Source organism: Vigna angularis, chromosome 10, assembly GCF_016808095.1.
Source record: "Vigna angularis cultivar LongXiaoDou No.4 chromosome 10, ASM1680809v1, whole genome shotgun sequence".
NCBI classification, from domain to species: Eukaryota; Viridiplantae; Streptophyta; class Magnoliopsida; order Fabales; family Fabaceae; genus Vigna; species Vigna angularis.
This window is the reverse complement of record NC_068979.1, coordinates 10,622,754-10,647,878: the sequence shown is the minus strand read 5'-3', so window position 1 is coordinate 10,647,878 and position 25,125 is coordinate 10,622,754. Positions and strand designations below refer to the sequence as shown.

At 36.8% G+C, this 25,125-nt stretch overlaps 2 protein-coding genes across 4 annotated transcripts; both read right to left on the bottom strand.

Annotated features, from left to right (window-relative positions):
• Positions 1-25,125, bottom strand: LOC108335452 (uncharacterized). Of its 3 annotated transcripts, none has more exons than XM_052869784.1 (22): positions 24,955-25,125; positions 24,382-24,740; positions 24,132-24,200; positions 23,914-24,051; positions 23,698-23,815; positions 23,085-23,167; positions 22,331-22,426; positions 21,404-21,572; positions 21,183-21,325; positions 20,999-21,085; positions 20,587-20,772; positions 13,972-14,139; positions 12,723-12,843; positions 12,545-12,614; positions 4,873-4,960; positions 4,651-4,771; positions 3,827-4,020; positions 3,574-3,682; positions 3,028-3,108; positions 2,519-2,622; positions 1,255-2,441; positions 1-1,073 (listed from the first exon to the last, which is right to left on the bottom strand). In XM_052869784.1, exons 2-22 carry the CDS (start codon positions 24,628-24,630, stop codon positions 188-190), a joined length of 4,467 nt encoding a protein of 1,488 aa, XP_052725744.1. In that variant the 5' UTR covers positions 24,631-24,740; positions 24,955-25,125; the 3' UTR covers positions 1-187. The 3 variants fall into 3 exon arrangements, with proteins under 3 accessions (XP_052725744.1, XP_017426963.1, XP_017426962.1); XM_017571474.2 differs by having other exon boundaries at positions 24,382-24,684; XM_017571473.2 differs by having other exon boundaries at positions 24,382-24,663.
• Positions 7,209-12,538, bottom strand: LOC128194342 (uncharacterized). Its single transcript, XM_052869785.1, has 2 exons — positions 8,968-12,538; positions 7,209-8,731 (listed from the first exon to the last, which is right to left on the bottom strand). Exons 1-2 carry the CDS (start codon positions 9,977-9,979, stop codon positions 8,694-8,696), a joined length of 1,050 nt encoding a protein of 349 aa, XP_052725745.1. The 5' UTR covers positions 9,980-12,538; the 3' UTR covers positions 7,209-8,693.

Genomic DNA, 25,125 nt, shown 5'->3' with positions numbered 1-25,125 from the left:
TATAAATTAAAGATCTGATTTAAACTAAAATACATAGTACACTTGTACAACGTAACATTTATGCACAGACCTAATAGTTATTAATAGGTGACTTCATTGGTATGACAATGGTTGACCTCTAAGAAGGAAAAAGCCATGCTTCCACGAGAGGATGAACAAACCAGGGCCACATTATATCTTGATACAACTAACCACAGTTCTCTTCTGCTTTCACATCTACATTGCCTTCATTAAATGGATGAATTTCAACCGGAATGTGGTCCATTGATGGTAAAACTTCCATGCTATTAGACTCGTGGACTGGTTTCTCAGATGAAGGGTGAGCAGTCATGCTACCATGGGCAGAATGTAGTGAATCTATATGCTCCAAATACAAAGGATCACATTCAACTGATTTATCTCTCTTCCATCCTAAATCCTGTGGAGCATCATTTGTTTTAACCTTTTCTGGAGCTGAACACATTAAAGTTAAATCAGGCAAGGCTAGTTCACGCAATTTCGCCTTTAAGGTAACTTTTCCAGCATAATCAAGTTCCTGAAATTGCTTGTGCAAAGCATCAATTTCACGTTGCAATGATACCTCAGACCCCTCTTCGTTCATTACTTCGAAACTGAAGTTTAACCTCCTCCAATGAATATGAATTGCCTGCAATGGTACTGGTTGAAATGATACTTCATACCCCTCTTCATTCATTTCTTGGAAACTGAAATTGAACCTAGTCCCATGATATTGAACTACCTGCAAGGGTATATTGTAACTAGCAAGTTCACATGCACAAGGTAGACCATGTGTAGTTCTAATTGTGCAACCACATACAGAACTATCAGTGCCAACGGTCTTAATTCGGTCATATTGGTCAGATATATAACCCAATGCACTCCTTGATACAAATCCCACCAACATTTTGTAGAATGGAGTATTGTATTCCACAGTGTTTATGCTTTTCTCAAATGACAGCTTAATCTCGTTGTGTTGCAATTTAATCATGTTGTTCATAGCATCCCAACAACTACAAATGTCTGCCCCACTATCTTCAAGCAAGTTCTCCAACCTCCAATGTGCTGTTTCCACTCTGTATAGTAACACATAAGAGTTACCATTTATATATATATATAATCATATTAATAATTAGCATACTAAGTAGCATATTGGCACATAATAACTAGCATAATCATAATTAAATTAATATTTAGCATAATAGTAGTAGTAGTGGTAGCAGTTGTAATCCACATAATTATAATTTTAAAGCATACCTGTTGAGAGTTGTGTTACCCAAATGCATCACTCGATCTATCCATGTCGTGACAAATTTTTCCTTGTGAGGAGTAAGCCAAGTATTTTTCACATAATCACCAAAATTTGGAAAATCGGAGCAAACTCTGTCAAATAGTGCCAAACGTTGCATATACTCACCCTCGTTAGGAGAATTCATAACATTGTGCCATGCATCCATCACCAAGTCATATTGCTCCTTCGGATGAACCATCATCTTGCATTTGGCCTTCACATTCTTGATTATATGAAAACGACATAACAAATTAGAAGAGCTCGGAAAGACTGCCTGCACTGCATTCATCAGAGCAGTGTCTCTTACAGTTACAATTACTGGAGGCATCTCACTGTCTTTGGCAATTAATCCTCTCAACTTCTGCAGTGCCCAAGTGAAGTTATCAACTTGCTCAGACTCTAGATAAGCAAATGCCACAGAGAATGTTAACTCTGTCGAAGTAACACCAACAATCTCAAGTAGCGGCAATTTATACCTATTGACTTTATAAGTATTATCAAGGAGCAAGACAGTATGGAAAGCGCTTAGAAGTTTGATGGCATCTGGATGTGCCCAAAATATATCCCTGATAGCATCAGAACCATCCATCTTTCTATTCCAATATACATAATGATCATATTCCAATAACTTTTGTAGGTGTTGCATTTCTGTCCTAGGACCTTTCTGAGAAGATCGATAAGCTTGTCGAGCATTATAAATATGCCTAATAGTAGTCTCATTATTATGATCTTTCAAAGTTAGTAGTATGTTTCTCGGCTCCACCATGTTTTTTGTCATATCAATGACTAAAGACTTCTCTTCAGCACTTAATCGGCCAGCATATGAATGTCCTACCACTAATGTTTCCCCTAAGTCGTGGTTGTGGTGACCACACATTACCTTAACAACCCATCTTTCATTCTTTTTCAAAGCTTTTGCCCTTAGCTTGAAGGGACACTCACATTTTTTGGTACTAGTCACCTTAGATAATGTATTCTTATATGGTCTATATTTTCCACTCCTTTCACAACCCATTATTACATATGTCTTCCCTTTGTTATTCTTTTTATTAGTTCTTGTACTTGTTTCTGACCTCAAAATAGTAAGAACAAATCCATTCTCTTTTGCTACTTCTCGGGCCCAATTCAGCATCGCATCTCGAGAAGGGAAAACCTGAAATATATATAAATTTTTAGATTTTTATGATCACATGCTGGTAACAAAAGAAGATTAATTAACTCTTCAGATACCTCCGTAGTATTAAATGGGTCATTAGAATCACGGGTCTCAATAATTCCTCCATCATTCAGATTCGACCACTCCTTATACCTCTCACGAACATGGTCTTCTATGTCTAGCCACAAGTTAAAAAGAAAAGTAAAGTTTGCAAAATATTAAAAAAAATTAAAATATATTTAAACCAGACTTTATGTTGGTCAACTATAGGTAATACGTTCTTACATAGACATGGACTACTATGTGAAAGTGAAGAAAGAATTCATTTTCTAGGAACAAAACAATTGCATAAAATCTCATTGAGTTCCTGAACAAAAATGAAGAAGCAAAATTGCATTGGAGCTACATTCAATATAATTGAACTTTTTGTTAGAAAACCACCAGTTGCTTTTGATATATGAACACCAACAATTTATACATTTCCCATTACCTAAATAAAAAATTGCTATTGACAATGTATGAAGATGTGTCACCCGAAATAACCTGACCCAAAATCCATGGAACAACTTAAGATTCCACTCACCACTTCTCCATTCAGTGAAATCCCTTTCTGTTCTCTTGGGTCCAGAAACCTCTTCCGCATCAGGAATTGGAATTGCACTTTCTGCCAAAGAAAATAGCAGAAACACTTTGATTTAGAATGACATTTTAGGATCTTTGATTGAATGATGGATACAATTCAATGTAAAATGCAACATAATTTGCACAATAAAACAAATTAGTCAGCCTTCACTCCACTCAGACGGGAAGAAGAACTAAAACCCACGCAAAAACTCAATTCAGAAAATTGTCAACTGAGGGAAAGAAACCAATGGCCAAACAAAGACAAGGAAACTAATGCACAGAAATAGTAAGGTGAATATTCAAAATACAAAAAATCAACATATTAGATCTCAAAAGTAGGATTGTCTGGAAGACAAACAAAACTACATAACACTGTACTAAAGAATAAAATGCAGTAACAGCAGAGAAAATGATGGTCAAGAAAATAAGAATAGATACAACACAATCATAAGTACATATATACATTCATAAACCAATCAACTAAAATATTAGAATAAGCACATACCCAAGCGGTCCTTGTATTGCTTCTCACTAGTAGATACTAGCTTCAACACCTCATCCTCGGAAGGCAAGATTAGTTGCAGAACTTCTCCATCAGTTCCCCATGTATCAAGCTGTTTATAAAACATGACCATACAAAAATTATGATCAAGCCGTTTATTCTCAATAAAGGATAGAATGAAGCACATTTTTTACAGATGCTTTCTATACATGAGTTTCAAAATCATTGAAGTGTCATCTCACAGAGACATACATACCATTGCACCCCCACCCAGCAATAATTGAATATGCAGGCGTCGTTTAGGCCTTTCCCATGATCCTTCCGTTTTGTGTACACTCACAGTAACAACTGATGATTTAAGATTAGCCACATAATGTGTTAATAAATAATTGCCTTCTGTGAATCCGTATCCATCACCATCATCCTCAAAGAGAACACCTTCAGCTTTTCCTGCCAGTGATTAAGAGTTCATTTGGATAAACAACTTAATCAAACACTGCTTATCCCATAAATTTCTCCATCAAATTTATTTTCATTTGTTAAAAAGAGCTTATTTTGATAAATTGCACCAAGAAGCATATCTATATAAGAAAAAACTTCTAGGGATAATGTTAGGTTTATACTCAAGAAACCTCTACGATCAATCTCAGATCACACCCAAACACACACCGAAACCAAAGAATAACCTCTTCTTGTATTAACAGAACAAGAATGCAATGTACAGAAAAACAATGAGAGCCTAACCTCCCCCACAGGATTAACAATTCCTGTTAGAAAACTCAACAATCAAAACTCCCGCCTAACAACTATACAAAAGCTATTTATACAATCTTATTCCCGCCTTTCCTAACTGCCAAGGCAGTTAGGCAATACTGCTTAATGTTTATTCCTTCTCTCGTATACTCTCCATGTCCTAACAGATAAACTGTTTTCACAAGCTCAAATTATCCCCCTATAATTTCTTTGAAACGCTCAGTTAATTATATCTGTACTTCCTTAAATGAGCAAGGTGTTATATGAAGAGTAAAGACCAAACCAAGATAGTTGTGTTTGAAGCGAAAATTTAATGCATTGACTTACCATTTTCGTCTAAAGCCAAGAGAAGAGTCAAATCATCTGAAGGGTTAGCTTCTTCAACATGCTGAAGAGAGAGACCCACAGGAATGATAGAGCCACCTTTTAAGTATAAGGCTGGCAAATCCTGACATGCCCCCAACAGAAACAAAAATAAAAATGAAAGAAAATCAATTAAAATACAACAAAAGTAAAATACAAATAAAAGGTGCAGGAAAATTAAAGTACCGGATGTGCATCATTGAAATCAAAACGCAACCATATCCCCTTAGGCAAAGTAATCTCCAATTTATCCAACCCCTGTGCATGTATGGTGCTGATCAAGATAAAAACATGTTAAATCAAGCACAAATTGCACAACATGGGGTGTGATAGCCTTTTATCAAACTTCTAAATATAATTAAACTTGAGGGCTGTGAAACAAATAAAATGAAAAACCAGAGATCATAAGACCACGCATACTCATAAATACGCAGCATTAATGAATAAGAGAAAATATTACACAATTTTAATATTTACATCACCTAGAATTGCTTAACTTGTTTGAATAGGTTATCACCTGTGCGTAGTATTTTCAAATCTTCTGTGTATATCTTATGGAAGGACTTCTATAGATCATGTTAAAAGATATGATATCAAAGGAAAAATTCATTATATTACATCTCGATTTCTCTATTCTTAACATGGTACCAAAGCAGTACCATCCTCCATGACCTGTTTTGTCACCAATCCTTTCAACCAATACATGAATAAGCTAATAGATGCATTGATCTCTAGATGGTATCAAAGCGAGGCCATCTAACTCTGTCTATTATAATTTGGTGACAATAGCAACCATAGGCATACATCCTAGGCCAACATGATTTTTCTTTGACAAGCACCAAGTCATCTTTGCCTCATTCCACAATAGAGATCCCACAATTCACCACCCATAGCCACAATCAGTTTTCTCTACCAGGCACCAAATTTGGTGTCTTGTTTGGTGACAAAGAACCTAGCTCATCACGGATTGCCTTCACACACAACATCTTTTAGCACCCCAACCAAGAGTGTGAAAGCCATGCATAGCCTTTCGTCACTAGAACTATGTTGCCAATGTCCATAGGGTTCACTAGCTTCCCTTGTCCCTATTTATACCCTTGGTTCTTGTTTTATACTGGTGTGTTAGAAGTAATGGGCTTAGGCCCATCCCCTTGTATATTTTTATTTATAAACACATAATCCTATATGCTCTATACACATTAGGGATATGTGTCTCTCTTTATCTCTTATTTTAACATGGTATGATGGTCATTTAAAAGTTTTGGAGAATTAAGAGAAAGAAACTCTCTTTTTCTTATTATTATCTTCACACTAAACACATACTTATACAATAATGAAAAACAGTAATCAACAATAAACAGTAAACAGTAGGCTCCTACAGAGCCTATATCTAAAAACATATTACATTTCAACACTCCCCCTCAAGCTGGAGCATATAAGTCATATGCCCCAAGCTTGGAACATATGAATTGAATTCTAGGTCCCCTTAGAGATTTGGTCAACATGTCTCCGAGTTGTTCATTAGAATTGACAAATTCAGTAACCAGTTCCTTTGACAACAACTTCTCTCTAATAAAATGACAGTCAATTTCTATGTGTTTCGTCCTCTCATGAAACACAGGATTGGAGGAAATGTGTAGAGCTGCTTGATTGTCACAGTACAGTTTCATTTGCTCATTTGCACAAAACTTCAATTCTAGAAGAAGTTGTTTAATCCACACAAGTTCACATGTAGTCAGAGCCATAGATCGGTATTCAGCTTCAGCACTAGATCGAGCAACAACGTTTTGTTTCTTACTTTTCCAAGATACAAGATTCCCACCAAGTAAAACACAATATCCTGTAGTAGATCTTCGATCAATTGGACTACCAGCCCAATCTGCATCACAATATCCTTCGATCCGAGTGTTTCCCTTGTTCTCATACAATAGTCCCTGTCCTGGACTTCCTTTTATGTATCTGAGAATGCGAAGTACTGCATTCCAATGATCAACATGTGGATTTTGCATAAATTGACTCACAACTCCAACTGGATAAGAAAGATCAGGTCTTGTTATGGTAAGATAAATGAGTTTTCCAACTAGTCTTCTATATCTCTCTGGGTCTGAGAAAGGTTCACCCTGATCTGTCATTAACTTTTGATTTGGGTCCATGGGATTGTCAATGGGCTTGCAATTTGTCAGACCTGTTTCCTCTAAAATGTCAAGAGCATATTTCCTTTGTGAAATGATGACACCTTCTTTTGACTGTGCCACTTCAATACCAAGAAAATATTTTAGACGACCCAGATCTTTAGTTTGAAAGTGATTGAACAGATGATTCTTTAACTGATTAATTCTAGTGATGTCATTCCCTGTAATAACAATATCATCAACATACACCATGAGATAAACACATTTGTCAGGAGAATAGTGACCATAAAACACTGAATGATCCGCCTCACAACGTTTCAGTCCAAATTTTTGCACCACCTGACTAAATTTACCAAACCAAGCTCGAGGTGATTGCTTTAATCCATAAAGGGAACGACGCAACTTACAAACTAATCCAGACTCCCCCTGAGCAACAAATCCAGGAGGTTGCTCCATGTATATCTCCTCTTCCAGATCACCATGAAGGAAGGCATTTTTAATGTCTAACTGATAAAGAGGCCAATGACGAATGGCAGCCATAGCAAGAAAAATACGAACGATATTGGTTTTAGCCACAGGAGAAAAAGTATCACAATAGTCTTGGCCATAAACTTGAGTATAGCCCTTAGCTACCAGTCGAGCTTTAAGGCGATCAATTTTACCAGTAGGACCAACTTTAACAGTATAAATCCATCTACAACCAACAGGTTTCTTATCAGGAGGAAGAGGGACAAGATCCCAAGTGCCATTGTGTTCAAGTGCCTTCATCTCATCAACCATGGCTTGTCGCCATCCAGAATGAACAAGTGCCTCATGAATATTATTAGGAACCTTAGTCGATGATAATGAGGAAACAAAGGAGAAATATGTAGGAGACAAGTTATGATAACTCACAAAATTATAAATAGGATATGGATTGCGAGTAGAACGAATACCTTTACGGAGGGCAATGGGCCAGTTATCATCTGAATCAGTAGAAGGTGAAGATGATGAAGGATCCATGGTCTGAGGATCTGATGCAGAAGGATCTGAGTCTCGAGGATCATCAATGTTAGGAGTTCGAGATTGGGTTCGACGTTGATATGTGATAAGAGGTGGAGGAACAATGTTATTTGGATTTTGATTTTGAGGTACAGAATCAGGAATAATTAGAGGATCACATGTTGGTAAAGGAAACATTTGTTGAACAGAGGAACGATCCTCCATGGAGGAAGAAAAAAAAGGTGTATCCTCAAAGAATGTGACATCAGCTGACATATAATATCTCTTTGTGGAGGGAGAATAACATCTATACCCTTTCTGAAGACGAGAGTATCCTAAGAAAACACACTTGATAGCTTTTGCTGAGAGCTTATCAAGACCTGGAGAAACATTATGAACAAAACACATACACCCAAATACACGTGGGGAAACATGGTATAAAGTGTCGTTGGGAAAAATGACAGAGTGAGGAATTTTATTATTAAGAGAGGAAGAAGGCATCCTATTGATAAGAAAACAGGCAGTGAGGACTGCATCGCCCCAATGATGTACAGGAACATTAGTATTCAAGTACATCGAGAGAATTCATCAATAAAGGTTACAAAATAATTAAAACCAAATGAAGTAACACGACTTGGTCCCCAAATATCTGAATGAATTATTGAAAAAGGAAAATCACACTGTGTCTCAGATCTTTTAGGATAGGAAGATCTAACATGTTTTCCTAATTGACAAGATTCACAATCTAAGACTTGGATGTTTTTGAGACTTGGAACCATCATCTTCAACTTGAACAAACTTGGATGGCCTAGACGATCATGCAGAAGTTTGGGGGATGAAGTGGTAAAACAGGAAACTGAGGAATGAGGTTTTAAGAAATAAAGTCCTTGAGACTCATGTCCTTCTCCAATCAGACGACCTGTCCCATGTTCCTGTATAACAAAAGAATTGGCCGTAAAGGTTATGGAACAATTTAAGGTACGAGTCAACTGACTCAAAGAGATTAAATTGTATGGACAATTGGGAACATATAACACAGAATTTAAACTTAGTGAAGGAGATAAGGAAACTGTTCCAATTCCCTGAGATTTCACTTTTGATCCATTGGCAACGGTAATGAGATGAGGAATTCTTGGAGAAGACAATGAAGAAAATGAAGCAATGTTACCAGAGATATGGTCTGAGGCACCTGAGTCCAGAATCCATGGATTATGACCTTCCACAGATTGAGATAGGCTGGCTGTAGGCACACTAGTCATGACAGAGGATTGGCCAGGATTAGACGGTTTTCCAGACTTGTAACGTAAAAATTCTTCATATTCTTCATTTGAAATTCTGGATTCTAGATCACCAGATTTAGACACATGAGCAACTTTGTCTAGATATCCATGTAGAACATAACATTTGTCTCGAGTATGGCCTAGTTTCTTACAGTATGTGCATTGAGGAGGAGGACGTATGCTACGACCACCACGTCCTCGCTTGCTTCTGCCTCCTCCTCTTCCTTGTGGCACTCCTCTTCCTTGTGGCATTATCATAGCTGATGTTCCAATAACATCGATTGAATTCTCATCTTTCACCAATGGAGGTACTCGAAGAAGTCGAGTAACCAACCCATCCATTGAAGGGATTTGATCACCAGCTAAAACTTGATCACGTACATGATCATAATCGGAGTGTAAGCTTCTCAGAATTAGGACCATGTAAAACTTGTCAAGCTTTTTATTGATCCCTTCTAATGAATCAGCTACAAAGAAGTTCTTTAATTCTTCTACAGCAGCCCGAGCCTTTGCTATATGAGAAACCATGTCATGGTTGACTTGTTTTAGAGAAGCTACTCTTTGGGTTGCATCAAAAAGACGTTGTACGTCATTAGCAAAAATATCTTCTGCCCTTTTCCAAAATGATGAACATGTTTTATAGGGTCTCAAGATATCTAAAACCTCTTGCTCCACTGACTGCCACAAAATTGCACATAACTGAAAATCCAATTTTTGCCATTGAGATTTTTCTTCATCTGGAACCATAGAGATATCTTGTTCTAGATGATCATGGTGTCCTTGACCAAGAAACCATAATTCCACTGCAGAAGACCAAGATAAATAATTTTTCCAGTTGAGTTTTGCAGATGTGATGATAGGAGTTGCAGATAGAGAGGAATTAATTGCAGTAGATGCCATTACAGATCAGAAAATGAACCAGACTTGGAGAGATATTCAACTATTCGGAGAGAGAAAACCCTAGGTATCAATTACACCCACTGAAACAGGGAAGTAAGGTCAGATATAGGCTCAGGAGAGTGACGCGAGCGGAACCCTAGATGCGCGGTGAAATTCCGACCAGCGTAGGGCGGCGCGTGAACAGTACGCGCGCGAGATCTAGCGGGCTGCGGCGGCGCGTGACGGCGCGTGAGGGAGATGCAGGGACGGCGACCACCAGGGTTGGGTCGCGCTCACGGAGGCGCACAAAACCCCTAAATTTTCCTGAGAAAATGGGGTACCGGCGACGGCGAAAGCGGCGGCGACGACGGCGAAAACGGCGGTGGCTGGTGGTTGATGGCGTCTACAGAAGAGAGCCCCGGTGCTTGGCTCTTGATACCATTTTGGAGAATTAAGAGAAAGAAACTCTCTTTTTCTTATTATTATCTTCACACTAAACACATACTTATACAATAATGAAAAACAGTAATCAACAATAAACAGTAAACAGTAGGCTCCTACAGAGCCTATATCTAAAAACATATTACATTTCAACAAAAAGTTTATCTTATTATTTGTAAAGCCTATCAGACCATCTATTAATATTTAATCTCACACTCTAAATGTATGTCTCAACATGAAGGACGGGTGTTAAAGATTCTACATAAACTAGAGATAAGGTAAACTCACAATATATAAATAGGTGCAAACCTCACCTCACAAGCCAGTTTTTTAAAGTTGAGTTAGACTTAAAGTCTATTTCCTAATAGGGCTTAAGCCCATCACTTTGTATTTTCATAGTTATAAATAGATGACCCAATGTGCTCTATACACATTAGGGATTCAACCTATGTCTCTCTTATTTTAAGAGTTTGTTTCAACCAGTAGGGGGCAGCACCTTGTCCCCCTCAAATCCCTTTTTTTTACCTTCTTCCCTCAAGAATGTCTTTAGGATTTCTTGATCTTTGCTTTCTTGACCAGGTCTCCATGATCACTTGGAAGATGCCAATAGTAAAATACCCTCAAACAATGTTGCACACCAGAAGAAAATAGATTTTCAGCTTTGGGTTTAGTTGTGGTAATTTGAAAAATCCAATATACAAGGAAATATCAGAGCATTCAAACCTTGGGACTCTTTCTGGAAGAAGTCCAAGAGTATTTTCACCAATGATACTAAACGCCTTAACGATTCTGCTCATAAACTGACAACTTTTACACAAGCAAATCACAACATGACTTGCTTCACTGTTGCAGCAGAATCATTTGTTGAGAAGATAAAGTTTATTTTAGGAGTTGATTCGTCGGAGGCAACTAAACTTGGATAGGTTCTATACGGTTATGATCCATATTGCCAAGACAAGTTTAAAGGAAATGGGTGAACTTCAGGCAACCCTAGAAGGTATCATAACTAAGACAGTAAACCAGAAATGCAAAAGCAGGGATCCCAAGATCAGGGAGCTTTAATACCAACTAGAAAGAATTAATATGAAAGAAATGTTAGTTTTATTAAATTGATTAATTTGAAACAGTACACCAATCTCTAGAATCTTCTAACAACTTCTATTAGCTTCTAGTAATACATTTAGTATTCTACCAACCTTTAGTAATGCATTTGATATCCTACTTACAACAAATAGTGGTGGGCCAAGAAGGTATGTCCCACTCGTCGCGCAATAGCCAGTGTTGTTGAGACCTCCTAAGCCCATTACAAGGAGTGGTGACGCCTCATTTGACTTCAACTTGAGTACATTTAAATTTTTTTGGTTCATTTGCCAAACCAGTTCTCTTTGTTAAAAGTCAAAGCAACAAGGGATAATCTTTTTTTTTTAATATCTACTCTAGCGAGATTTATTAGATCTTTATTATCGGCTCACCATCAAATCACCAAAAACATATAGTCACCCACGCAAGATGTTTAATCCTTAACATAAAGGGCCACATTAAAGATTCCGCATCAACTAGCTATGTGACCAAATTATAGTATTATAGTATATAAATGAGTGTAAATATCCCATCACAAGACAATTTTGTAGAGTTAAATTAGGCTCAAAGTCTATTTTCATAAGATGGTATCAAAGTCTATCCAAATGAAGTTTGTTGATCCTATCATGTCATCCTCCTAGCCACTATTTCAAATGCACAGAAGCAACAGGTAGATAATATCCATAAATAGAGAATATAAAACCTCAACAAACATATAGATTGGTGGGGCTTTATATTACAATTATTTACTTTTGCTTTGCTTGTGCTAACTAATACCACTGAATATCCATACTAATAAATTTAATGTTTCCTGCTTATTTAAATATTCGAAGGAGGAACGTTAAAGGAGATTTACCATGAGTAGATTTAATTGTTTTACAAATTAGAAAAGTAAAATGTTAAAAAATATTATCATTCACCCTTTGTGAGTGACTAAAAACTACATCAAATTTGCAGCCAGCATGCATAGCAGCACTAGGATAACCAGCCTATTCCATGAAAAGGCATCTCCAAAAAAATAATGGGGGTATCTAAATTGGTGATAGTCAAGTATAGTAAAAGAACCTTGCATACACTAAGACTGGACCGAGCAAAAATGAATTTTCAAGCTTCCTCAGACTAGGATCTTTTGGATCTGCAAAAGCATAATAAATAAGTATATAAAAATCGTGCAGATGAAGAAAGATCAAATATCAAAATAAAACCAACGACATTAGAAGTAGTAGACAGAACATGAACGCACCAGCAAAGAAAGTAGGGGTTGCCACTGGTGTGCCCCGTGTATGAGCAAAATAAAAAAGAGTGTAGATAAGTGGGATTAGGCGGTATCGCCTCTTCAATGCCAATCGGCAAACTTCTTCACACTAAGTTAGAGCTGAGGTTAGTGAGGCAGAAATTACAGAACACCATTGCAGTATGCGAGAATCATAAGGGCTGTAAATTGTCACATCTTCTCATTGATCACATAAATGTGTTCTAAACCTTTATCAGACAGTGCTAGGTTTCCACAGATTAGAATTAAAAGTTTTCTATTAAAGAAATATACTAGGCATGCATAATATAGTCAGAAGGTCCTAGCAAAATCTAATAACAAATTACCACTACAAGAATAACATCCGGATTAGGCAAGTAACAGGAAAAAATCACAGGTAAATGCTCTTTAACAGAATTCACGATGATGAATGTGGTATTTTTTCACATCCTCCATCCTAGATACTTTAAATAGAATTAAAATATATATATATATATATATATACACATCCAATGGATACCAAGCACCAATAAAGGGGGAAAATAGCCCTAGAAAAATTTGAAAGTTCTTGGAATTATTGTTATGACCTAAATCAACCTCACAAACAAGTTTTCAAGACAAGGGTTACTCAATTTTATTAAGGCTTAACTCTAGTTGGTGTGGGAACCCACACTTGAGTTTGCAACTATGGCTGGCTACAAGGAACCTCAAGGCAGCTTTAACACTCTGAAGCGTGGATGCAAGTTGCTCAAAAACAGATCTGAGAAATATTGCGATACCATCTTGGAATTTGGGTTTAGCACCAAACTTAGTCGTACAAATCTAGCTTGAAAGGTTAGAATTGTCCAAATATTTTAAATTTTATGCAAGTCATTTATTTAATGTGAGACTCAACTGTAATTCAGGTAGCCACCAAAAAGGCAGCAACTAAGGTAAGCTTGGGTTGCCCTCGATTAAGACAACTTTTCAATAAAAATAAAAGTGAAATAAATTAATAAGAAATGCACACCTATAGCATAAAGCATGAAATGAAATGTGAGATTATGTAACTTTCTTCCCACTAACTCAATCATTAAGTTGATACAAAGGTAATGATCAAGCTCAATATTCTGCCTTCATCATTTCTTCCTCCGAGTGATACATATTAACATGAAATTTCAACTTAGAATTTAGATAAATATCCAGCATACAAGTTGCAAAGCAAACTACATGAATATTGATTTTACAAAGATGAACTAACCTCTTCCCCAAAAGCCCAAGGTACATGATCAGTGGTGCAAGCTTCAGAATGCCCTCGACAAAAGGGAAACAAGGAACCAACACCCATCCACCTTCCAAAAAGTTTAGGTGTAGCATTTCCAGCAAATCCACCAATATCAGCACCTGAAAATGGCTGACCACTAAGTCCCTGAATAAAAGAAAAGAATATTATTAAGGGAAACTAAACATATATACTCAAAGGAATTATTTAATGTCTTGAGCCAACAATTACAAGAGCTTAAACTACAAGGTGAAGACAAATGAACAAGTTTATAGTATATATGTCTAACAAACAGACCACGCAAATGTCCTTTTAGACTTCAAGTGTAAACAACCTTTTATTAGAAAAATAGGGCAGTAAGGTTTGGACCATATACCACTTGATGTCAGATACTTCAATACCAAGCCATGAACCAATGTTAGTATACTATCGTTACCTATAGTTGGCTTGTATGAGTTATTTTTCAATTGTACAGTTGTAGGCTATCTTCTATTGTATCTTTTTCATTTTCATGTACGGCTGTCAGTATATGACAGTTGTCAGTAACTGAATGTATAAATAACTCAGTGTACATATAATTCTGAGTGTGATGCTAATAAAATAATTTCAGTTCATTCTCTCCCTTTCCTCTGCTTACTTCATCTAATAACCAATAATCCCAAATCCATAAACTAATACACGAAGACACACCATGATTTTGTTTCACTAACACATACACCCCAATGTCAAGAATTGAACATCTCTAGTGTGGGACTAAATATTGTGAGGGGTCTGATAGTGGCTGGAAAGCCGATGGCACTATAGGTACAACAAGCCTCACTAGGATAGGATATAATATCATCTTAGGAAGTAGACCTTATGCATTGCTCAAACTCACAAAACCTACCTGTAAGATGATATTTATACTCACTTATATACAATAATTTAATCATATTTCTAGTCGATATGAGATCCTTAACACATCTCATAATGTCAAGGATTGGACATCGTGAGCGTGAGCCTAGATATTTGTGAAGGTGGCCCGATAGTGGCCTGATAGTAGGTCCAACAAATTTTGCTAGAGTAGAAACTTGAAGCTGAACTTTAAATCTACTTAGAATTGAGAGAGAAACTAAAATATTTTATTATTATTGTCTCACTTTTCCCTAATACACATACTACCCTATTTAAGGGACAGTATATCAACATAAAAAAGGAAAAACATAAGACTCCTAAAAAGCCCACTCTAAAAAGCCCACTAGAAAATATATTATATTTCAACAGTCCCCCTCAAGCTAGAGCATATAGATCATATGCACCAAGCTTGAAACATAAAAATTGAATTCTAGGCCCCCTTAGAGATTTGGTCAGAATGTCTCCGAGTTGTTCATTAGAGTTGACAAACTCAGTAACAAGTTCCTTGGAGAACAACTTCTCTCTAATAAAATGACAATCAATTTCTATGTGTTTTGTTCTCTCATGAAACACTGGATTGGAGGCAATATGAAGGGTTGCTTGGTTGTCACAGTACAGTTTCAACGGCTCATTTCCACAGATCACAGTACAGTTAAAGCCATAGATTGATATTCAGCTTCAGCACTAGATCGAGCAACAACACTTTGTTTCTTACTTTTCCAAGATACAAGGTTCCCTCCAAGTAAAACACAATATCCTATAGTAGATCTTCGTTCAATTGGAGAACTGGCCCAATCTGCATCACAATATCCTTCGATCCGAGTGCTTCCCTTGTTCTCATACAACAATCCCTGTCCTGGGTTTCCTTTTACGTATCTGAGAATGCAAATCACTGCATTCCAATGGTCAACATGTGGATTTTGCATAAATTGATTCACAACTCCCACTGAGAAAGATCAGGTCTTGTTATTCTAAGATAGATGACTTTTCCAACCAGCCTTCTATATCTCTCTGGGTCTGAGAACGGTTCACCTTGATCTCTCATTAACTTTTGATTTGAGTCCATAGGACTATCAATGGGCTTGCAATTTGTCGGGCCTGTTTCCTCTAAAATATCAAAAGCATATTTACTTTGTGAAATGATGACACCTTCTTTTGATTGTGCCACTTCAATACCAAGAAAATATTTTAGACGATCCAGATCTTTAGTCTGAAAGTGGTTGAACAAATGATTCATTAACTGAGTAATTCTAGTGATGTCATTCCCTGTAATAACAATATCATCAACATACACCATGAGATAAACACGTTTGTCAGGAGAAGAATGACCATAAAACATTGAATGATCCGCCTCACATCGTTTCAATCCAAAAATTTTCACAACCCGACTAAATTTACCAAACCAAGCTCAAGGTGATTGCTTCAAGCCATAGAGGGAACGGCGTAATTTACAAACTAACCCAGACTCCCCCTTAGCAACAAATCCAGGACGTTGCTCCATGTATATCTCCTCTTCTAGATCACCATGAAGAAAGGCATTTTTAATGTCCAACTGGTAAAGTGGCCACTGACGAATGGCAGCCATAGTAAGCAAAATGCGAACTGTATTGGTTTTAGCCACAAGAGAAAAAGTACCACAATAGTTAATGCCATAAACTTGAGTATATCCTTTAGCTACTAGACGAGCTTTTAGACGATCAATTTCACCAGTAGGACCAACTTTAATAGCATAAACCTATCGACAACTAACGGGCTTCTTAACAGGAGGAAGAGGGACAAGGTCCCAAGTACCATTGTGGTCAAGGGCCTGCATTTCATCAACCATGGCTTGTCGCCATCTAGGATGATCAACTGCCTCATGAATATTATTTGGAATCTTAAGGGATGATAAGGAGGAAACAAAAGAGATATAGGGAGGAGACAAACGATGATAACTCAAAAAATTATAAACAGGATATGGATTACGAGTAGAGCGAATACCTTTTTGAAGGGCAATGTCGTCTGAGTCAAGAGAAGGCGAGGAGGATGAAGGATCCATGGTCTGGGGAGCTGATGGAGGAGGATCTGAGTCTTGAGGATCTTCAGTGATTTGAGTTCGAGATTGTCTTCGACGCTTATATGTGAGAAGAGGTGGAGGAACAATGTCATTCGCATTTTGAGTTTGAGGTACATAAGCAGGAATAACCAGGGGATCACATGATGGTAGAGGAAACATTTGTTGAACAGATGAACGATCTTCCATGGAGGACAAGAAAAAAGGTGTATCCTCAAAGAATGTGACATCAGCAGATATATAATATATCTTGGTGGAGGGAGAATAACATTTATACCCTTTCTGAAGACTAGAATATCCCAAGAAGACACACTTAATAGCTTTTGCGGAGAGCTTATCAAGACCTGGAGAAACATTATGGACAAAACACGTACACCCAAATACACGTGGGGAGACATGGTATAGAGTGTCGTTTGGAAAAATGATAGAGTGAGGAATTTTATTCTCAAGAGAGGAAGAAGACATCCTATTGATTAGAAAACAAGCAATGAGGACTGCATCACCCCAGTGATGCTCAGGAATATTAGTATTCAACATCAGGGAGCGTGCAGTTTCAATGAGATGTCTATTCTTTCTCTCTACAATACCATTTTGTTATGGAGTGTGAGGACATGTTGACTAATGTAAAATTGCTTGGGAAGATAAGAATGAAGAAAACGCTGTAGAAAAATATTCCTTAGCATTATCACTACCAAGGATCTTAATTGTCTTCCCAAATTGGTTCTTAATTTCATTAAAAAAGGACATAAATATGGACAAAAGTTCAGATCTCTCTTTCATTAAATAAACCCAAGTACATCGAGAGAATTCATCAATGAAGGTTACAAAATAATTAAAACCAAACAAAGTAACACGACTTGGTCCCAAAAGGAAAATTACATTGTGTCTAAGACCTTTTAGGATAAGAAGATCTAACATGTTTTCCTAACTGACAAGACTCACAATCTAAGACTTGAATGTTCTTGAGACTCGGAACCATCATCTTCAACTTGGACAAACTTGGATGGCCCAAACGATCATGCAAAAGTTTTGGGGATGAAGTTGTAAAACAAGAAACTGAAGAGCTATGTTTTAAGAAATAAAGTCCTCGAGACTCATGTCCTTCTCCAATCAGACGACCCATACCATGTTCCTGTATAACAAAGGAATTAGTAGTAAAGGTTACAGAACAATTTAAGGAACGAGTCAATTGACTCAAGGAGATTAAATTGTAAGGACAATGAGGAATATACAAAACAAAATTTAAATTTAGTGAAGGCAATAAGGAAACTTAGCCAATTCCCTGAGATGCAACTTTGGATCCATTGGCAACAGTAATGAAATGAGGGTTTTCAGAGAAGACATGGAAGAAAATGAAGAAATGTTACCAGAGATATGGTCTGAGGCACCTGAGTCAAGGATTCATGGGCTGTGACCTTCCACAGATTGAGATATGCAGGCAGTTGACACGTTGGACATGGAGGAGGATTGTTCAGGATTAGAAGATTTTCCAGACTTGTACCTCAAAAATTCTTGGTACTCTTCATTTGAAATTCTAGATTCTAGATCATCAGATTTAGAAACATGAGCAACTTTGCCTGGATATCGTAAATGGCCTATTTTCTTACAATATGTGCATTGAGGACACATACTACAACCACCACATCCTCCTCGGTTGCTTCTACCTCCTCCTCTTCCTTGTGGTGCTACCATAGCTGATGTTTCAATACCATCAATTGAATTTTCGTCTTTAACTAATGAAGGTACCCGAAGGAGTCGAGTAACTAGGTTGTCCATTGATGGGACTTGATCACCAGCTAACATTTGATCACGAACATGATCAAAATCTGAGTGTAGACTTCTTAGAATTAAGACCATGTAAAACTTATCAAGCTTCTTGTTTATGCCTTCTAAAGAATCAGCCACAAAGAAATTCTTCAATTCCTCTACAGCAGCACGAGCCCTTCCTATGTGAGCGACCATATCATGATTGGCCTGTTTGAGGGAAGTCACTCTTTGAGTTGCATCAAAGAGACATTGCACATCATTAGCAAAGATATCATGTGCTTTTTTCCAAAAGGAGGAGCACGTTTTGTAAGGTCTCAAAATTTTTAAGACCTCTTATTCGACATATTGCCATAGGACAGCACATAATTGAAAGTCAAGTTTCTGCCATTGTGATTTCTCTTCATCGAGTACGGTGGAAATATCTTGTTCAAGATGATCATGGTATCCTTGACCAAGAAACCATAACTCCATGGAAGAAGACCAAGATAGATAGTTTTTCCAATTGAGTTTTGCAGAAGTAATGGTAGGGGTAGCAGATAGAGAAGGTGTTCCAAAACCAGAAGCCATTCTAAAGCCAATCAGAAGAGGTTAAAACCGATTTGAGAAAAGAAACCCTAGATCGGAGCTACTGTCAACGGAACAGCAAAACAGTGACGACAACACACTCAGGAGACTGAGGCAAAACGATCAGCAGTGATGCGGTGATGTTCCGGCACAGGAAAGGCGGCGCGTGAAGCCCACACACCCGAGACTGGCCGGAAAGAAGCGGCGTGTGACGGCGTGTCAAGAGAAGAATAAAGTGGTGACCAACAGGGATGGGTCGCACTCATCGAGGCACACCTAACCCTTGACTTTGCCGGAGGAAAAGCTGCGACGGCGGCGGTGGAAGACAGCGGCACTGGACAATAGTAGAGAACGGCAGCGGACAACTAAACCTAACTAGCTCTCGATACCAACTTAGAATTGGGAGAGAAACTGAAATATTTTATTATTATTGTCTAACTTTTCCCTAATACACATACTACCCTATTTAAGGGATAGTAGATCAACATAAAAAAGGAAAAACATAAGACTCCTAAAAAGCCCATTAGAAAATACATTATATTTCAACAAATCTAACTCAACCTCACAATTATAAAATGATGTTTTGATAGGAACCCAGAATTGAAAAGAGACAAAAGAGTAATATTATTTATTGTATAGAGTGTATAGAACACAAAATAGGAGAGCACTCTCTCCTCCAAGGGTTTCCCCTTCACAAAGAGCCAAAGCTCAATCTACAAGATTATCCCAAAAGTGTCCTGACAACAAGAGCTCCCTACCTTCTTATAAAGGCCCCCCAACCAACTAACAATTAATTCCTAAACTGTTTCCTCTACATCCATTACCCATTATAACCTATCACATTATATCCTATCATGTTTGCACCCACTTATATATTATAATTTAGTCATATCTCTAATCAATGTGGACAATAATAATAACATCTTAATTCTTCTGAAACTGAACCACATTTTCAAATATTACGTGCAAGTTGAAAAAATTCAATTTCAATAGCACCATAAAGAATAATACACATCACAACTCAAAAAATGGAAAAGGATGATCCACATCATTACGAAATGCAGACTTCATCATCAAAACAACTACTTGTTTATCTTATGAAAGCACTATCATGTAACACTAATGAAAAATATCATTTGCAACAAATATTTCCAAAACTTAAGCAAACAAAATTTGTAACAATCTTGCAACATGTATACTGTGTATCTAGAAATGTTTCAAAAGAAATTACCGAAGTTAATTAATGGAACAATGACAACATAAGATCGCAATGCTAATCAAGGGAAGTAGCATTCATGCTACAATTGTAACCATACCAGCTGAAGTACCATGGAGATACTCATATGAAGATGCTCCCAGGTCGAAAGATTATCACCAGTCCATGTTGCTGCATACCGTTGGCTGCCAATAAATCCAGCTCTTGTAAGAACAAAAGGACGTTTCTCTTCACTAGCTAGTTTCATGCCTTCATAGGTCGATCTTGCCATCAGAAGACCATACACCTATAGTGAAACAATCATAATAATTGACATAAATTCATAACTAAACAGTAAGCATCAAAACACTCAACTTAAAACTCAAACACTAACAACAGAATCAACATGCAGACCATATCTAATTATATAATCCAACAGAATCAAGACTCGAAACACTTTATATACATTCTCCACAAGTTTATGGTAAAATAACATGTGAGTCCAAAATCACAAAAAGGGTAAAATATATTACATTGTGATAGAAAGAATGATTCTGACAGCCACCAAGTTCACTATCTCCTCTATGAACATTGCTATCAGGCATTGTATTTGTTTCAACCTGGAAACGGAACAAATCAGGAGTCACAAAGTGGGATTTGTATCAAAATATTGTTGCATATTATTTAATGAAAAGAAACGAAGGATATTAGAATTACCTTAAAAATAGTCGGTTCGTTCATATCATTCCAAATACCATCAACACCATTGGAAATGAAATCTTTGACTAAATTTGCCCACCATGCACGAACTTTTGACTGAGTATAGTCGGGGAAGACACAAGGGCCAGGCCACACCTCCCCTGAGAATGCATATACGGTATCATGAGACACGCAGGAAGGACAAAAATATTTGTGTAAAAGAAAAACAAAAGGCATACCTATGAAAGGAGTTTGATCTTCATTTTGGATCCAAACATCACATTTAGAACCACTGTCATATACAAAATAACCCTCTTCCAGCTTAATTCCAGGATCAAGCATCCAAATGACTTTACAACCACTACTTCGGAGATCTTTCACCAATGACATGGGGTCTTCGAAACGCTTCTGAAAGATATCACAATACTTGCTTTTCTAAATTAAAAACTATTGCCAGACTTTAAAATGGCTAAGCCAAAATTTAACTAAGTATTTTGAAATCAAAAGTGCAGGTTACAAGCATTCAAATGACTTTACAACCACTACATTACACCAAAAACATGGGATCTCGGAAACGCTCCCGAAATATATCATACTACTTACTTTTCCAGACAAAAAAACTATTGCCAGACACTAAAATGGCTTGGCCAAAATTTTACTATGTATTTTACAAATCAACAGAAATAGTGCAACAATAATGCACTGATACTTCAATTTATGTCACGTATCCATATCCAACACGTATTTGTATCCGATACTTTACCCAATACTTATCAATAAATCATTCAATGATTTAGAAATTTTTATGTTGAAAACATTTAATACATTTGATTTTAATTTGGAATCACATGATAGTAAACATATATTTATCATGTTTTTAAGAATTTTGTACATTTTTCAATATGCATATATCTCGTATCTTGTCCTATTATTTTCAAAATCAGCATATCAAATACATGTCGTATCTAATACAAGTATCGTATTTGTGCATCATACTGCTGGTTACAAGCTATGCAATACATCACTTTAACATATGAAACACAGGACATGGAAGACGTGTACCAAACATTAATCAATTCAAGTGCATAATTAGAAAGATCTGAAGTAAAAAAGTATGATAATGTAAATTAATAATTCATCATTTTCCACAAGTAAAATAAACCTGCCTTGTCAAATGTGAAAACACGAAGACCATCCATGTAATCGGTATCCATCCATATCACGTCACATGGTATGCACTTCTTCTGAAACGTTTTTGCAACCTGCAAAAATTTAATTGTTAACATATCAAAGACTTAACATGCTTTGGGATAATTGAACCAAGTGTTAGAATGAAATGAATGAAACTAAGTTGATACCGATGCAGAATTCCTAAATTCCTAGGTATTTTGAATGTCTGCATAACAATAAAATTATCTGTGATACATGAAAATTTGTCATTGATGTTAAGTATGAAAGGTTAAATTTATTACAGATGCCCTAAATGATGTCATGGTGTAATGACAACGCTTTTCAGTTTCTGGATTTTCATATTCAAATACAAGTGCATTAGCTAAAATAGGTTTATATCCAAACGATTCCTAATCATCTCAGATTCCCTTGTATATTGGATGGTATACCCATAAATGAAGAAATCTGATATCCTACCACATTCTTCTGCTTGTGTCAAGCACATGCATATTATCATCTCATCCGAAAATCCCAGATATCTTATGCATTAAAATACAGGTTTACTAAACAAAGTATAAAAGGATTTTCGTTTTTTCATAACCAAAAAAATTGAAAAAGCCAAAAAGCATATATAGCAATAAAAGGCATAACTGGGGACACGTGTCATATTCAGAGTATTGCACTTTAACTTCGAAAATATATGAATGCAACTAATACCACAATCATCACTATAGATAAAGAAACAAGTACCTCCAGAACTCCCTGATCAGATAAATAACTCGAATGGCACTGATGATAGCCTAAAGACCATTTCGGGGGCATAAATACAGTTCCTGACAAAGAAAAACTTTTAAGTTTTGCAGAATAATGTTCATATCCTAATACATGCATGAAATTTTAATTTGAAAACGATCTTTTCTTCAATCTTGTACATAAATTTTAGTTATGCAGATAAAAAATGGAAGATAATAGTAAACTCACATTACTCGCCTTCTAAATTTGAAGAATATAAATAAATAACCATAATATTATGAATACAATTGATTGATAATGTCATTATTTTTAGACATAAATTTAATTAGGTCCAAGTAAAAGCATACTACACATATTACAAACAAATGTTTATGTACACACATAAAACATTAACATATGCTATATGAAATCAATAATTGTGGGTCAACTACAGGTAATAGGTTCTCTATAGATATGGACTACTCTCCATGAGTAAGGACGGACTTCAATTTTTACACATAAAATAATTGCAGAAAATCTCCTTATGTTGAATCCCTCGACCAAGATGAAGAGGCATAATTTCCATGGAGCTAAAATAATTATAATTTGATATTTTTTATTAGAAAATTACCAATTGCTTTCGATAGAGAACTTAGCACTGCAGTGGGTGAAGCAAAAGGACCAAATGTAACGACAGGATATGAAGATGGAGAAACAAACTGTATTGTTGATTCTTTCCTCAGATCAATCTGCTTACAAACAAACAAATGATCACCAAACAGATTAATATAACAGCATAAACATCTCTTCAAGGTTATAGATGAAAAGAAGCCAAATGGTACAGCACCTCACAGCGCCTTGTAGTGTCAGCAAGGATTCCTAGTCCCTCACCACTTGGAAGAACAGCTAACACCCACGGATGTGATTGGTACAAGGATGTATTTCCAGGTCCATAACCCCATGCATCAGTGTTCCATGTGAAAACCTGCAAATGAAATTTAACTGATAAGCACCTAGATAATAAGTAAATATTTCTAACACAAAAATTCCATGAGATTGACTAACTCTTTGGCCCGTCCTCTCAAGCTGTCCGCTAACTTCTCCAGTTCCATAAAGGGAGGAACCTACAGGCAGCTGGTACAAAAACAAATTCAATCAATTTCTGGAGACAAGAAATTGGCATTAACAGAAAATTACGCCAGGAAAAAAAAAGATAATTAATAAACACCTCTTAACAAAAAAGATAATCAGCACCGGTAAGATGAAAAGTTGACAACCAATAGATATGAAGATATACGCTAATAAAGTAACTGACCTCAAGTTTTACAATCTGCTGCTCTAATCGTATCTCAAACGTAGGGTTATACAGAGGAACCTTCTCAGTAGAGATAGGTGTGTCTCTGTCCTTGCCGTTCACAAAAGATATACTAGGATATGCTGCTTCTCTATCCTTTACAGAACAATCAAAACGAAACACTCCATCCTCCAGAATAGGCTGAAAAATCATTTTCGGTCTGATATGGCTGGCAACAATGCCCGAACGTCGTCGTTTAGATCTAGCCATTTACGATACGGCCTCTCAGAAACCCCCTTTCTTCTGCACGTAAGAAAAATTGCCCTAGTGACAACCAAGCAAGTGTTGAATACAGTTGTTTAATCACGAAAGTACTTTCACTGCCATGAATGAAAATCGGAAATAACAGTAAGCAGGTAAAAGCAGTAAGCGAGGTCGAATTAGATAGCTCGCTCCCACTCAATTCCAAGGAAATTTCTTAATGCTAAAGAACGATTGGCGACTAAATAGGGAAGAACTAAAAACGACGCTGACATTGCAAAGAGAAATTACAGTTCCACAGTGTGACGCGGAAGAACGATAGAGCAAACGAACCTGAGAGAAATTGTGGTAGATGAAAATGGAGTGTTCGGAAGAAGAATGTGACGGTGAAAGTAAAATTGAAGGGTAACGGCTTCGGCGATGCTGCTACTCCGCACCACTAGGGCTGTTCCTGGTTTGCTCTCGCTGATTTGCCCGGCTCACAAACTAATTTTGACTGGTTGG